Genomic DNA, 15,832 nt, shown 5'->3' with positions numbered 1-15,832 from the left:
TTCTGTCCACCAAAGACCGTAGAATGCTCCAGGGCAGAGTCCACCTGCTGCACCCAGCCGCACCTGGCCCCCGTAGGTTACCTCTCCGTGTCACTGTCGCTGGACGCCACCTCCTCTAAGGCTGCCTGCAGGTCGGCAATCCGCCGGATGGACGTCTCCAGGTCTGTCTGGAGGGTCTGTCTCACCGCTGCGAGCTCCTCCACGTACTTCTCCTGGAGGCAGAGACCACAAGCACACATTGGCCTTGGACAAGAACTCACCCACCTGCCAGAGCTTCTGGGGAGGAGACATACCCTAGGCTGAGCCTAGTGTTCACTGAGCACCTAGTATGTAGTGGGCACCCCTTGAGGTATCCTCTCTATACAGATGGGCTTACAGACCCTCAGACAGATGCTTTGAATTTTATAGAGGATATGGATGTTTTGGGGGCCAGGAGGGCATGGCCCACAGACAGAGCTCCCTCGCCCACACTGGGAGGTCTCAGCCCAGTGTGTCTGACCCCAGAGCTATGCTCTGAACCTGCACCACCCACTTTGCGCCAGGAAGTACACCTTGGATGGATGAGTAAATGTACGGACCAATTACTGTTTCCCAGAACAGTCACAGAGGCTGGTTCTGGAAGCTTCGTCTGCCTCACAGATGGATCTGGAGCGGGAGATCAGTTGGGTGTGGGGGGGAGGCAGACAAGAATGGTTCCCTTTTAACTCTGCATGCCGACTCCCCCAACTTTGAATCCTCAGAGGCAGCAAAGGCAAAGATGGACAAGCCAGAGGGCTCCTCCCAGAGCAAACAGGTCACTGCCATTTACTGAGATCTTTCTGTACCTGGCACTGTGTTGAGCGTCTTACCCTGATGACCTCCCTCACGGCTCGAAAGCTTGGCAGATGGGTCACTATTATTACTCCCATTTTGTAGATGAGACACTGAGGCCCGGGGAAGCAAAGGCTTAATGGTGGTGTTGGCACTCCAGCTTGGTGCTTCTGACTACCCTCTGAGGTTTCATCCCTCTCTCCTCTGATCTTGTCCTAATTGGACTCTGTCCAGACTCTGGAAAATCTCTGATTTCCATTTGCAGCATATGTCATCACCCCCACCCTTTATCACAATGATTATCAACTGAGGGTGATTTTGCCAGTCCCCCCTCCCCAGCCCAGGAGACACTGAGCAATGCCTAGAGACATTTTTTGTTGTCACAGTTTGTCGGGGGGCGGGGTGTGCTACAGGTAGAGGCAGGAATGGTGCCCGACATCCTACAATGCACAGGACGGCCCCCTCCAAGGAGAATGGCCTCACCCAAATGTCCGTAGTGCCCAGTCTGAGAAACCTCGGCTTAAACCTAGAATCCCACCTGCTGGGAATTAATCCTACAGGGAAGCAATCAAAAGGCAGAGTAAGGTCTGTACCAGAGGATGCTTGGAGTGGTGGGATGGAGGACAGGGAGAAGCTGAAAGCAGCCTCATCATCCAGCAACTGGGAATACTTAGGGGGATCACAGCGTGTCTCTTTGATGCCATTAGGCAGACATTAACATTTGAAGTAAGGATTGCAGCAGCGTGGAATGCTTCTGTGGAATAATGTTAAGCAAACGGAATAGAACAGGAAATATCATGCCCCTATCTATCTGCAAATAACACACATACAATTGGAAAAACACTTAGGAAGCTGGTGATATTTATAGATGAGGAAGAAGGGGGGGATTATGGATACAATTTTTCTTTTAAGCCGTTCTAATTATGTAAGGATTACTTGTTGACTGTTTTTATTTATTTATTTTAAAGTAGGCTCCACGTTCAGCATGGAGCCCAAGACGGGGCTTGAATTCACGACCCTGAGATCAAGACCTGGGCTGAGATCAAGAGTCCGACGCTTAACTGACTGAGCCACCGAGGCGCCCCTGTTAACTGTTGCTTTAAGGAACACACATATACCAACTGCCGAGAGTGTGGAAGGGTGAAAATATAAAGATTTAGGGTCAGATCTAAGTGCCATTCCCAGCTGCCCATTTAAATCCCTATCTGTGCAACCTGGGCTTGTTTTCTTTCTGTTGCAGATGAAGAAGTGGAGGCCAGTGAAGTCATTCGGGGCAGTAACATGCAGAGCCTGGATTTAAAGACCAGTCTTGCCAGTGATCTTTTTGGGGCAACGTATGCACAGCCCCCAACGGAAGTCAGGGAGGACTAGGGCTGCTCCCCATTACGGGGACACGCACAGCTCTCCCTTGCGGAGTGGCTTGTCTATTCGTGGCATTGTGGGTCTGTGCCTTTCATCTGATTTTGAGGTTTCCCAGTTTTAATGAGAGAGAGAGAGCGAGCAAAGAGCGAGAAGGCTCAGGGCTGAGTGGAGCCGAGAATCAGCAGCGTGGAGAGAGGCAGGGGGTGACGAGGAGCTGGCAGAGTGTGCTCTGGCTGATTGAGGTTACCAGCTGTGAAATCCTCATCTTGGTGCTGACAAGGTGAGAGCTGGTCCAAGGCGGGGCCCCCGGGGCAGGAGGCCAGTGGGCTGTCACAGGAAATAACACACACCGGGGGATGGCTGGGGAGGCGCTTGCCTCTGGACACTGGCATGTCAGCTCCTAAAGACACCTAGAAAAATGGCTGGGTGCAAAATCCCCAGTAGCTTAGAGGAGCACTTGTCTGAGCTCAGCTCCTTCCTAGGGCGACAGAATTGACCACGGTCTCCCAGGAGACGGGGCACCTGTGTCTTTGTAAGACACGGAGATGCTGGCCGAAGTTCAAGTCCGGGCCGTTTTAGGCATGCGTGAATGTTTATTTCAGAGCTGAAGAAAGCGAGAGCAGAGCAGCTCTGCCACGCGGCCGGGAGAGCACAGAGCTCGGATCTTGGGTTCTTGGGTAACAACTCTTTATGCCTCCTGAGCCCAGGGATGAGAAAAGAGCACCATTGTCCCCTCCCAGTTGTGCCTGGGGGAGCTTTGCCCATGCAATGTCATGCAGAGACAGCAACAAGGGCCTAAAGTCTTAGCCCTCATGGAGCTGCCTGCTGGGCAGAGGACAGGACCACCGGGGACAGGCACTGTGTCTCAGGGATGGTTGGCTCTGGGCTGGGACGAAGCAGAGGGGCAGAGGAAAGGGGGGCCTGAGACAAGTCAAATCTGTAATATTGTGAAAGACAAAGTAGCGTGCCTGGGTTCAAATCCCAGCTCTGGCCCTTACTGGCTGTGTGACCCATAGCAAGTTACTCAACCTCTCTGACCGCCAGAGAGGAAAGGCTTGGCCACCATTGCTACCATGTCATTTCTTCAGAGGAGAGTGAGGAGCAACTAGGGTGAGAAGTGGTGTATCACTGAGGTTTGCCAAGGTCACAGGCGAATAAGGACTCTGGCTCCAAGGGTTTTTCAGTGCCCCTCAGAGGAAAGACATGGATGCAACCAAGGGCAGCGTAGGGGATGAGTTAATTAGAGGAGAGCTGTGAGCAAGAACACCATCCATAGATGAGGGTGTATGGACCAAGGACGGGGCCCAGGGGACTCAGATCAGGTCCAGTAGGAACACCTCAAGGAGATGGATTGGGGAAATCTAAAGTCTGTGCAATCAGCAATCAGCTAACCTTTTCTGCTTCAACTTGAAAAGCAAAGTCTGCTGATTGCAGAGACCAAGTCATTAGGGGAATGCATATGGTGCCCCAAACTGTCCCTGGGGCAGACCAAACAAGGCCCTGGCCAGAGACAGCTCAGGCAACACAGAGGAGGTCCACAAGGAGAAGGGGACACAAGGGAGGTGCCCGCTCTCCGATCTGGGAGTCTGGGGCTTTCTTCCACCCTCGAGACATGTGACTAACAATGCTTGGGTTTGAATCAGGGCTGCCATATGCAAACAGGGTTGCGTTCTGAGGCCACGTGTGAAGCTGGTCTCCTCTGTTATTCTCTCTTTAGAGACTTGAAGCATGCAGAAGTTGGGGGAGAAATTAGGATATGAAACTATTCAGATAGTAAGATGTATACAGCAGAAACCCACTAATAAATACATCATATTCCCATGTTAATCTATAACTACAGTAATGGTGATATACCCATTGTAATGACACGCAACATAGTACTATATATATTATATGTTCATTACATGTAGACATATATTCATATGCCATTCAGTCACTCAATAAACATCTATTGAGCACCTACTATGTGCCAGCACCAACCTACACACAGGTCATGCTGATAAAGTCCCAACTTCTCTGGGGCTTACATTCTTACAGGGACCTAATCTCTCTGTATTGCTGGTGTTTAGAACATAGCAAGCACTCAATCTATATTTGGGGATCGAATGAATGGTGGCACTGCATGACTATACATGGTGAATGAAGGAGGGACCTGGGTATTACATTCACGAATGCATACATAATACACACCATGCATACAGAGATAAATACAGCGAAAGTAGTGTGTATACTTCTGACCTCCCCAGCATTGCTTAAGAGAATCATTAACCCTTGTTAAACTCCCAAGCTACTCCCCCTGGAGCACGCCACGTAGAGCTGCCCGTGGGAGGTCGTTCATACCATAATTAGTGGCTGCACAATTAAAATCGTCTCCTTTTATGATGTTCAATTAGAGGCTAATACTTAAAACTACTGTTTGTTTTCTTTGCCTAGGGCATCTTTAGGGGACCATGGTCTCTTGTCTGCAAATGCACAGGACTCTCCATCCTTTCGAGGTATACCCGAGAAAATTAATTTCATGTAGTTCATATTATAGATCAGACTATCTGAAACACCCCCGAAACCTGATGAAAACTCACTTTGCCATTTTCTTCTGATTCACTAAAAATATATAGAAACTTCATGTTACAGAGGCCAGCACTAAAAAAAACCTTACACACAAATACATTTGCTAGTATAAATACATATAAATACACATGAACATGTGTGCACGTGCATCTATTCAGATACATATGCATGAACAGTCCTGGTCTGACACGCACCTCTACTTAATTGATATTTATTAAATTATTACATGAATATATTTATTTCTATTTTCTCACATGGGCAGGTCCTCTGCTAAATGTATGAAATGTCTCATCTCACATGGTCTTTATAAGCCCTCAGTCAAGTGCAATACAAAAACATAAAAGTAACTCAAGAACATTACAACAAAGTAATAGCAGTGTTATTATCTCTGAGTGGTGAGATATCAGGTGATTTTTGTTTCCCTTTTTATACTTGTCCAGACCTTCTGCAAAGGATATGAATGACTTTCCTGATCAGAAAGTTAAAAAAATATAGGATTTTACTTCTGTCTACCCTGTTAGGAACAATCCCCTGGACCACCTGGTCAGTGCCTCCCACGGCAGCCTCATTATCCCCATTTTACAGATGAACAGACTGAGCCTCAAAAAGGTCAAATCACTTGCCCACGGTTGTGCAGTCAAGACACAGTGATCTGCAGCCAGACCCAGGTGTCCTGACCCCAGCCCACAGCTCTTTTCTACTTTGCCTCTAATCGCTCCTGCTTTATCCAAGGATGCTTGTGTCTCCAGAGGTAGGGGCAGTTTGCCCAGAAAGAAATGAGGAGATGATGAGGAACTGCCACTGTTTCATTCAAATTGTCCCAGGGTCACTTGCCTGGGAGAAGTGAGCTGTGGGGGAATAAAAAGCCCTGTGAACTGTGTCCTGGCCAGAGTTCAAGGCCATATTGGCAATGGAGCAAGCACTAACATGAGTGTTCAGTCTCAATCTGGGAAAGGAAAGACTTGGTGTACCCAGTAGAACACCCAAGATTATGCATTCGATTCTCTTATTTAAGATGACAAAAGAGCCCAACCTTCAACAAAAAAGGGACTAGGGAGAAGGTGGTCATCACTATGCAAGGTCCTTTCTTCATAACCCTCCTGCAAATTAATTGTTTGATTCTATGTTTATCATGTGGTTAAGAGACACAGAGAGACTCATCAAAGATCCCAAAGTTACACAGCCAGTAAGTGACACACAGATCCAAGCTCAGGCCTGCCTATTTCCAAAGGGTCAGTCAATACCTGACAACTCCTCCCACCCTTTTTACTACACCAGTGGCAGGCATGTCCAATCGATCACTGCATAGACCCAGGCATTCTAGGGCCCAGAGTCCACTGTATGAGCTATCAAGCTAAGCACTTCTTTTTTTTATTTAAAGATTTTATTTATTTATTTGTGTGTGAGAGAGACAAAGAGCATGAGTGGGGGTTGGAGCAGAGGGAGAAGGAGGGAGAAGCAGGCTTCCCTGCTGAGCAGGGAGCCTGATGCGGGGCTCGAACCTGGAACTTCAGGATCATGACCTGAGCCAAAGGCAGACGCTTAACCAACTGAGCCACCCAGGCATCCCCAAGCTAAGCACTTCATCCAGTGGTCCATCTACCATCATCAACCCCAACTCCCAACACTGCCACAATTTACTCAACCCTCCTGGACATGCCTCCTGTATCCTCACTACTGACCATCTGTTGGTCACACAGACCAAGTCTGGTACAATATGGGAGGAGGCTATGCAGGGAGGTGAATTCGAGAGGTGGGGGATCATCGGGCACCATCTTGGAAGCTGACGAACACAGTAACACTGGCCGTTCTTCACGTATAGGCCCCATCTCAATGGACTCTACCACCCACAAAGGAAAACACCATAGCCATCCTGAACTTCCTCCCATTTCTAGAAACACATCTGTTTATAGGTTGAATTGTGTCCCCCCCGCCTCTCAAAATAAGTTGAAATACTAATCCCCAGTACCCCAGAATGTTACTGTATTTGGAGACCGGGTCTTTACAGAGGTAGTCAAATCAAAATAAGTTTATCAGTGGGCCCTAAGTCAATATGACCGGCGTCCTTATAAAAAGAAGAGAAATTTGGAAAAAGACACAGAGGCACAGAGGCAAAACCACATGAAGACACACAGGGAGAGGCGCCACGTGTAGACAGGAGATTGCAATGATGCATCTCCAAGCCAACGAACATCACAGATAGCCAGCAAACCACCAGAAGCTAAGAGAGATGCATGGAGCCCTTCCTTCTCCAATAGCTATGGGGGAGCACAGCCCTGCCAACACCCTGATTTCAGACTTCTGGCCTCCAGAGCTGGGAAACAATTCTGTTTTTCTAAGCCACTCAGTGTGGGGCACTTTGATCCGGCAGCCCTAGCACATGGATATAACACCATCTGATCTTTTCTTTTTCTTTGAAACGCCATTGCTTTTCTTTTCTAGTTCCAACAGGGTTCCCTATGGAGAATTTAGAAAATAAAGTGGCAAAAAAAACCCCATTAAAAATTGCCCTTAAGTCTGTTACTCTTAATGACCAAGTTGGTGTAGTTCCATCCTGTGTTCATTTCCACACGTGTGTCTAGATACATCTATATAACACCCATTCAGATAAAACGGTTTTATGTTAAAGGCAGAATGGAGTTAGCCATGCAGACAAGCAGGGAAGCCCGGGATCCCCATCTCACCAGTCTGGCTTGCCCAGGACTGCCCATTATCTTGAGAAAGAAGAGCTTGGGACTCCAGACACCTGCTTGCAGCCCTCCTTCTCCCTGCCCGTTTTCCTAACTGTTTTAAAATGCCCCCAGCTATCACCTGAAGGCTCTTACAGCATTCTGGAAAATTAACATTTTAGGCAGCTTGGGCTGTTCAACATCGAGCTGGTGAAGATCTGGCCTGCGGAAGGTCTAGCTGTGCGTACTGGCCATGCGCTTGCACACATCACTGATGCAGCCCTGGACACACACCATATACCAGGCCAGAGCAGGAGGCCGCCTGGCCGAGGTTGCTGGGCCACTCCCTGGGTGACCGAGGCAGAACTAGAACCTAGGTCCTCTCTCCGCTGGAAAGTGAGCTCCTCTCTTTACTATTTCTGTTTCACACACTTTGGATCATGAGCCATTTTTGCCTAAACCCCCGGCCCCCACCACTTGAGCAATTAATGGTGCCACGGTGCCAATGATGAGGAGGGGGCTTTGTGATTCTTGTGGTCCTGAGTTTCCCCCAATGGGTGGGGAGTGGCAAGGGGGCACAGACTCCTCGGACAGGCCCTAGACCCCTGTACAAGGAATGTGGTTGAGGTTCTCTCAGACCAATGGGAAGGGGACAGCCAGGGGGAGGGAGGTGATCAGGCTTCGAGGCAGGAGGGTGCAACTTGCTATGAGTGAATCACAAGGTTTGCAAGTTAAATTAAATTCAAATTTAAATAGAACAGAATAGAATAGAATAAAGTGAAATAAAATAAAATAAACCCAACTCTCTAAACTTCCTTCCAGCTCTAGCTATTCAGAGCTCAGAGCTTTCCCAGCCCTAAAACTGCCCCCCAGGCTGGGACTTCTAATGCAGTATCTTTATACCCTTTATACCGGGGCAAAGAAGGACTGCCCACCTCTCTCAAGGCTGACACCTGCAGGGCCTTCACAAAGCCCTGCCGGCCACAGACAGCCATCCTGACCTGGAGTGAACTTCCAAACACCCCAGCCCTGACTCCCCAGAGTCACCCACCCAATTGCTTCCTGGAAAAAAAAAAAAAAAAAGAAGGAGGCATTTCATTTTTTCTGCTCAAATGCAAATATGACATATCTGTGCCACCCAATTTTCCTGACAGAGGAATAATTATATCAACATAATTAAGTCTCCAATGCAAAAATTATCTGTACTACATACACCGACTCTATCCTTCCCGCATCAGAGAGCCATTGTTCAGGGTGGTAATCACCAAGCCACCTTTGACATGTCTTATTCAATTTAAATGGAAATGAAGCTCATATGTCTTCTCAGCCCACTAGTCCATGTGATTGCAGAAATAGGGAAACTGGACTTTGAAATTTCTCAGATGTCCACTGGGTTCTGTACCCAGAGAGGGTAGCGTGAGAACGATTTATCCCATACCCCCAGGTCCCTACTCTGGGCCTCAAGTAGCTCATCGATACAATGGGCTAATCTCCTGCATCTTTCTTCTGCTCTCTATTCATGGTCCTAGAGATGGTGTCCATCATCATCCCCTAAGCGTTCTCTTGCTGTCTTAAACTGCTGTCCCTCTCTTCCACCCAGCCCCCTGTCCGTACTGTCTCCCAGAAATCACCCAAGGGAGAATCTCTGTAATCTGATAATGTCCTTTCCTGCTTAAAAGGCTCCTGTTCCTCATTTCTCACAGTCCAAACTGTGTGGTTAAGCCTAGAGAGCCCTTCATAGTCCCCCAGCCCACCTTCTGAGGTTCTTCTCTTTCTCCTGCCCACGCTCTACACCCCACTTCTTGGGAACTCCCATGGTCTTAGAGCTCCCAGACATGCCACATTCCTTCCTGCCTCTGTGCTTTTGCATCTACTGTTTCTCCATCTGGAATGCTCTTCCCTGTCGACAAGTGAACTCCTACTCATCCTTCAAGACCCATTTCATAGTCACTTCCTCCATGATGTCTTCTCCATCACCTACAGTCTGACCCCAGGCCAGTCTTGTCCCCCACCTACCCTACCCTCAGTTTCCTCATCTATAAAGTGGGAATGACTTCAGCATGGCTGTGCTGTGGGACTAGCTGGGGGCTCACGGGTGGAAGGTGCTTGCCATACTGCATACAATGTAGCAAGTACTCCATAAACATCAGCCCTCTTTCTTGTTCCCAGAACGGCCGGGTGACAGCCTGTGAAGTGTGACAGGTTGACAGGGGCTCTGCTATTGTGATGCTTTCTCACATTCCCCCCCACCTCCCCTGGCCCTCTCGTGCTCCTCATTTAGGCATCCAGGCCACTCAACCCTGCACCCCACTAGCCGTACTGATTTAAAGCCCCAGACCTGGTCCCCCAAATCCCCCTTGTCCCCTTCTCCACCAAAATATGCTCCTCTTTGTCCCATTTCCTCACCATCAGCTCATGAGTCATGCAAACATGCTGAAGAATCACATAAAATCATTATTGCCAACATGCTAACCCCCACCCCACCTACCCTCAGGTTAAGTCTCGTCCTTGTTAGCATCTTTATGTTAGCATCTTTATGTGTCCGGAGCATCCCAGGGGGGCCTTGGCTCAGGATTACAGACACTGACTATGAGTCCAGGAACACGGCCCCCCAAATAAAGTCATCCAGGCCAGCAGTGACTGAAATGATTGTACCCCAACAGGTGCTCCCAGCCAGGGAGAGACTGCACAGCAGTGAGATTGAGAAACACACCAGCCCTGAGAGCTGGACGCGGGTCCCACCTCCGCCCTGACTCCCCAGCAGCCAGGACCCCATTTTAGTGTCTGCCCCCTCCGCAGAGGGCATCAGTCCCTCCCTGTCTGCAGTCGAGACCGTTGTGAGGCCCCGATCACGTCCATGTGCTTCGTAAACTGTGAAGAGCTGCATGCACACGAGATCATTATTTATCGCACAGCCTCTTCCCCTCTCCAGAGATCCACTTCTCTTCAGGCACATCCGATCTCTTCGCAACGACTAAAGCCCCAGCCAGCGTTCCCAACAAGCCCAAGAACCATCACACATGAGCCCGAGTAAACAGAAACAGACCCTCCCAGGTACATCAACCTTCATTAATCGTCTTGTGTTCTTAGACGCATCCCCCCGCTCAAGAAGTGATCAGGCAGGACGTGGACCGGAGCCGTGGGTACTGGTGATCAATGCCAGATCCTGGCCCTCCCCGCGCTTGGACCACGGTCAATGCCGTCTGGCTGAGAAATGGGTGGAGGTGGGAGCTACCGTCAGAGAAAACAGTGCGTGTGACATTAACAGCTAAAGATTCTGATAAACAGCGTGCAGCCAGGCATGATAATGACCAGAGATTAAGGCAATGATTTCCGGACTTGATTGGCTTCCATCTGCTGAGGCAAGAGGATGTTCCAGAGACGCCAACACCCTGGCCTCATCTTGAAGTAGCGGAAAGTTGCACTTATTGATTGGGAAGTTGGCTTTTTTTTGTTTGTTTGGTTGGTTGTTATGACTCTCATTTCCTTGTGCTACTTTTGGGGGTGGGGGATAGTTTCAAGTTTTCACTGACTCCTCTAATTCAAGGGCACGATGTGGCCTCCAGACAGGGGTTCTGGGTGGATTTTTGCTGTCTGGACTGAAGAGGACTCTGCTAGAAAGAAGTGTTACTGACGTTATTGACGTATTGACATCAATTGACAATTGACATGGACATGGGGAGGGAGATCATTCTTTGCTCGGGGTGCGAGGAATGTGGCTGTCCTATGCATTTCAGGATGAACATCAGCATCCTTGGCCTCGACCCGGTAGATACCAGCAGCAACCCTGTCCCCAAGTTGTGCCATCAGAAACGTCTCCAGATACTGCAAAATATTCCCTGAGTGGCAAAATCCAATACAGCTGAAAGCCAAGCTGAAGGCAGAAGGGCAGGCAGGAGACATCACTTTGGAAAAGACACAGACTCTGAATGAGACAGATGTGAATTTGAATCCTGAACAAACCACTTCTTGCTGTGTACCTCATCTTAAAAAAATCAACCTCCCCCTTCCATGACTTCAGGGGGTCTGGAATAAGGAGAGAGTATAATACAGTGCCAGCCACCCCAAGGGAGGTGCTTGGGCCGGCAGCATCACTTGGTTGCTGGTTAGGAATGCAGATGCTCAGGCCCTGTCCCAGATCTGCTGATGCAGGATCTGCATTTTAACCACATCCCCAGGTGATCTGCGTGCACGTGACGTTCGTTCGAGAAATGCCAGCATTGGGATCAGGAGCTTACATTTCAGAGTCCAGGAGACTGATTACATGTCCCAGTGCTCATCTTTCCTACTTCTTTAGCCTTGGGCAAGTCACTTCATCTCTCTAAGCTTTTTTTAAAAAATTGTGTAAAATAGAGGAAAAAATATTACCTCACTCATAAGGTCGAAAGTGCAGCTTTAATTAGACAAATCATGGAGAGCATGGAAAGCACTTTGCCCCGTGTCGGCCCTGTAGCAGACAGGCAGTAAATGTTTCCAGACTGCCCCCTCCTCCTTTGAGATGCCTCCCAGACTATAACATTAGGAAGCCCGGGCTCCCAGCAGGGGAACACAGACCCCGGGGAAGCTCCCTCCATACACTTTTGTGATCTTCCTTTTGATGGAGTCTAAAATTGTATCAGCCACTTGGCCACTCATGGTCCATTTATTCATTTATTGACTCAGCGGGAAAGAAAAACAACTCCTAGGCGGTGTGCTCTCTCTCTCGTGCCCTCCACATCTCAAGGTTATGGCCCAGTGGCATGTGCCTCTCGGATGAACAGCTTCATCAAATCCACCTCGCAGCTGGGACCCACTGGCTCTTGCCAGCTCCATCCATCCTGCCCTCCCCGGCTCTCAGAGTCAGCTCGAGCCTCTCATTGAGGGGCTTGGCTCGTGGGGGCTGCCGGCACTGGAAGGCAGGCCTCACTGGCCCTTCTCGGTGCAGGCACGTGGTTCTTTGCCTCTCTCCCAGTGCCGGGGAAACATGTTAGCCACGGCCCCCAGAGGCTAGACAGGGGACGTACTGCACTCCCCCTCCTTATGGCAACGAGAAGAGCCATAAGTGCATGAAGAGGGAATCAGAAAGCAAGTGGCATGTGGCCTGGGCGGCTCCATCCTGGGGAAGAAGCCTGGGAGGAACTGGGAATAAGATGGGAACAAAGGGGGAGAATTCAGATTACACACCAAATGGTTATGTTGGCATGAGATTACACCTGCGGTCCACCAATAGGTGGCTATTGAGCATTTGATATGTGGCCAGTGCAAAGTGAGCAGCTGAATTCCTAATTGTATTTAATTTTAATTAACTTACATTTAAATAGCTCCATGAGGCGGGTGGCTACCACATTGGACAGCACCACTCCAGAGGATTCATATATGTTGTAGTGAGATAGAAAATAATCTAGGGGTGCCCGGCTGACTCTTGATCTCGGGGTCAGGAGTTCAAGCCCCACATTGGGCGTAAAGATTACTTTTACAAAAATTTTAAAAAAAGAAGAAGAAAAGAAAAGAATCTGAACATCTGGGAAACCACCGTGCTTCACCTGTCCTGACTGCTGGAGAGAAAACAAGAGAAACTCCAAGTTTCTAAGAGCCCTTGGGTTCAAAGTTTCTATGATTCTAACCTTCCAAGAGGTGTTATTATTCTATATTCTAAAGACTCAAAGTACTGAACGGCAGATGTGCCCAAGAAACCCTACTGATTACTACTGGCAGCCCCCACCCTCAGTTTTTAAAATCGCAGGCTCTCAGTTTTGCATATGCAAATGATTCATGGAGTCAACTCAACTGGGCAGAAGATATTTGAGCACCTACCGGATGTGTGGTTAACTTTTGGGCCCCACAATGGCAGAGTCAGGAAGAAAGTGATGCCTAACAGGAGGAAGTACATGGTGTAGCTGGGGAAAAAGGGTATAGAAGCAGAGTAACAACATCCCTAGTACAGAGGCAGGAACCATAAGCTAAATAGGGTAGCTGACTGTGTGGTTAGAGTGTGGCTGGGAAGAAACGCTGTCTCTCATCTCTCCTAGCCCCTGTCTCCCCATCTGTAATATAGCCACGATGCAGTGTCTACATCAGGACTCCTGTGTCCACATGCATCTCCTGAGAGTCTTGCTAATGTGCAGGTCATGACTCAAAGGTGTGGAGTGGGGCCTGGGAGTCAGCATTTCTGCAGCCATGGCTGCTGGTCTGTGAATCACGCTTTGAAAAGCAGGTAGTAGGTCACAGGGAATTTGGGAGAATTAGCTAACATAAGGCATAAATGGTAGGCTGTTACATAAATAATAACCATAAAAAAAAAGTAAATATGAACTATATACAACCCAACTTAAAATCAACCTCCAGGGGCGCCTGGGTGGCTCAGTCGGTTAAGTGTCTACCTTTGGCTCAGAGCATTATCCTGGGGTCCTGGGATCGAGCCCCACATAGAGCTCCCTGGTCAGTGGGGAGCCTGTTTCTCCCTCTCCCTCCGCCTCTCCTCTCTGCTCCTGCTTGCTCTCTCTCTCAAATAAATAAATAAAATCTTAAAAGAAAATCAACCTCCAGCTAAAATCCATAATGGAAAACAACAACAACAACCCATGGGATCACAAATCAAGGTTCTACTTATACTTTTTCTATGAAGAGCAATCTTTTTCCCCCTCTGGTTAAGTACGTCTTAACTATTAGCATCATCACAAAAATGTCGGAATTCTCCCGAAGATCCCGTCTGAAAATCATAGCAGCTAAAATGCAAACATAATTATTAGACTCTAAATGCAGTATCCTTGACTTTAGAGTCTTTCATGATGGCCCGACATTAAGCCACAATGTAAACTGCTCCCTCTAACAACGGAAGTGTGTACACAGACTGTAGATGCATATACTTGGGGTTTTCCAGCCAAGGCAGTGCTTTATGATGAACGTGGGGTGGGCTGAGCCAGGGAAGGCATTTGGGGGTGGGAGGGCTCTGGTAGAAACAGATGACAGCAGGACCATCCTTGGGAAACTGAGAGTGGATACACTTTCAAATGAGCTACAAAAACATGTGTGTCACAGAACCCATCACCGTGGCTGGGGCCAAAGGAAAGCCTTCAGGCAGCCTTCTTTACTCCTGCACGTTTTTTAGCAGGGGTGAGGAAGTGGATACTAGGGAGACCTATTATTTATTTCCCTTTCAAATGTGCAAGACACTCTTTAATCTCCTGACTACCTTATAACCCATTTTATAGATGAGGAAGCTAAGACTCAGAGAAGATAGGTGACATGCCCCATAGTCTGGAAAGGCTAGAGCCAGGATTTAGGTTTAGCTCTGCCATCTGTCTCCTATTCCACTTTTCCTACTAATAGAGCTTAGAACAGGAGTCAGCAAACCACAGCCTGTGGGCCAAATGTGGCCCACTGTTTTTTTTTTTTAAATAAACTTTTATTGGAACACACATGCCCATTCATTCGTGTACTATTTTTGGCTGCTTTTGCATAACAATGTGCAGAGTTTTGTGACAAAGTGTATAGGCTGCAAAGTCTAAAATATTTACTCCCTGGCCCTTTACAGAAAACATTTGCTGATCCCTGGCAAAGAGCATCCAATTGCTACCTGGGCACAACCTCGGGAGGTTTTGCCAGGCTCTCAGGAAGAGGTGAAAGCCATCTTCTTTCCTGAATTCCTTTCTTTTTGTTTGCTGAGAAGTGACATCAGTCTTCTTTTTTTCTCTCCACCCACCAGCCAAGGCTGGAGCCTAAAGGATTCCCCCCATGAGTATTTGTTTATAAGCCTCTCTCCAGCGGGACGCTTTGTCTCCAAATCACTGCCAAACTTAATAACAGCATCGACCACGTCATCTCCCACCAAAAACATACGGGAAACCTAGCTCTGCTGCCCAGCTGGGTGGATGTCAGCTGTGGAGAGCTGCAAATTGCCTAAACAAGAACAGATGTAGCTTGTTTTTGCCTTTCTTTTTCTATTTGAAAACTTTTCGGGGGGGAAGATGAGAATGCCGTTAGGGAAATGGATGTGTTGATTCTAATTATCTGAGCGGGCGGCCGAGGTGACTAGCGGCAGTATGGGCTCTGCATCATTTACCTGGAATGCAGCCAAGGCAAGGCTGGGGAAAGGGCAGAATTCCAATGAAGCCAGTGCCCAGGACACTGAACAGAAATAAGGAGGCATCCATGAACCCACGGTTACAAGGGAGGACGGCACATGGGGGACAAGTTTCTCAGAATTGTCAAACTGGAAATCATCCAACCACTGGCCTAGGCTTCCACTTCTGTTCTGAAACTCAGAGTTGGCCTGCTCTCAAAGGGTCTCTGAGGTGCTGTCTGCTCTGGGTCTCATTCTTGGGGTGATGATGATGATAGTGATGATGATGATGGTGGTGGTGATGGTCATGATGATAATCATGGTAGTGATGATGATGGTGGTGGTCATGGTGGTCATGATGATAATCATGGTAGTGATGATG

General features: G+C 48.4%; 1 protein-coding gene across 2 annotated transcripts in view; it reads right to left on the bottom strand.

Annotated features, from left to right (window-relative positions):
* The window catches only part of MYO18B (myosin XVIIIB), a 246,725-nt gene that overhangs the window by 37,001 nt on the left and 193,892 nt on the right, over positions 1-15,832 (bottom strand). For both annotated transcript variants that reach the window (XM_035017247.1, XM_035017246.1), the window contains exon 40: positions 82-212. In XM_035017247.1, coding sequence (XP_034873138.1) covers positions 82-212 — 131 coding nt within the window. The remainder of the gene's footprint in view (positions 1-81; positions 213-15,832) is intronic.

This window comes from Mirounga leonina, unplaced genomic scaffold (genome assembly GCF_011800145.1).
Source record: "Mirounga leonina isolate KUSES-001 unplaced genomic scaffold, KU_Mleo_1.0 Mir_171, whole genome shotgun sequence".
Classification (NCBI taxonomy): Eukaryota; Metazoa; Chordata; class Mammalia; order Carnivora; family Phocidae; genus Mirounga; species Mirounga leonina.
This window is presented reverse-complemented; position numbering and strand designations above follow the sequence as displayed.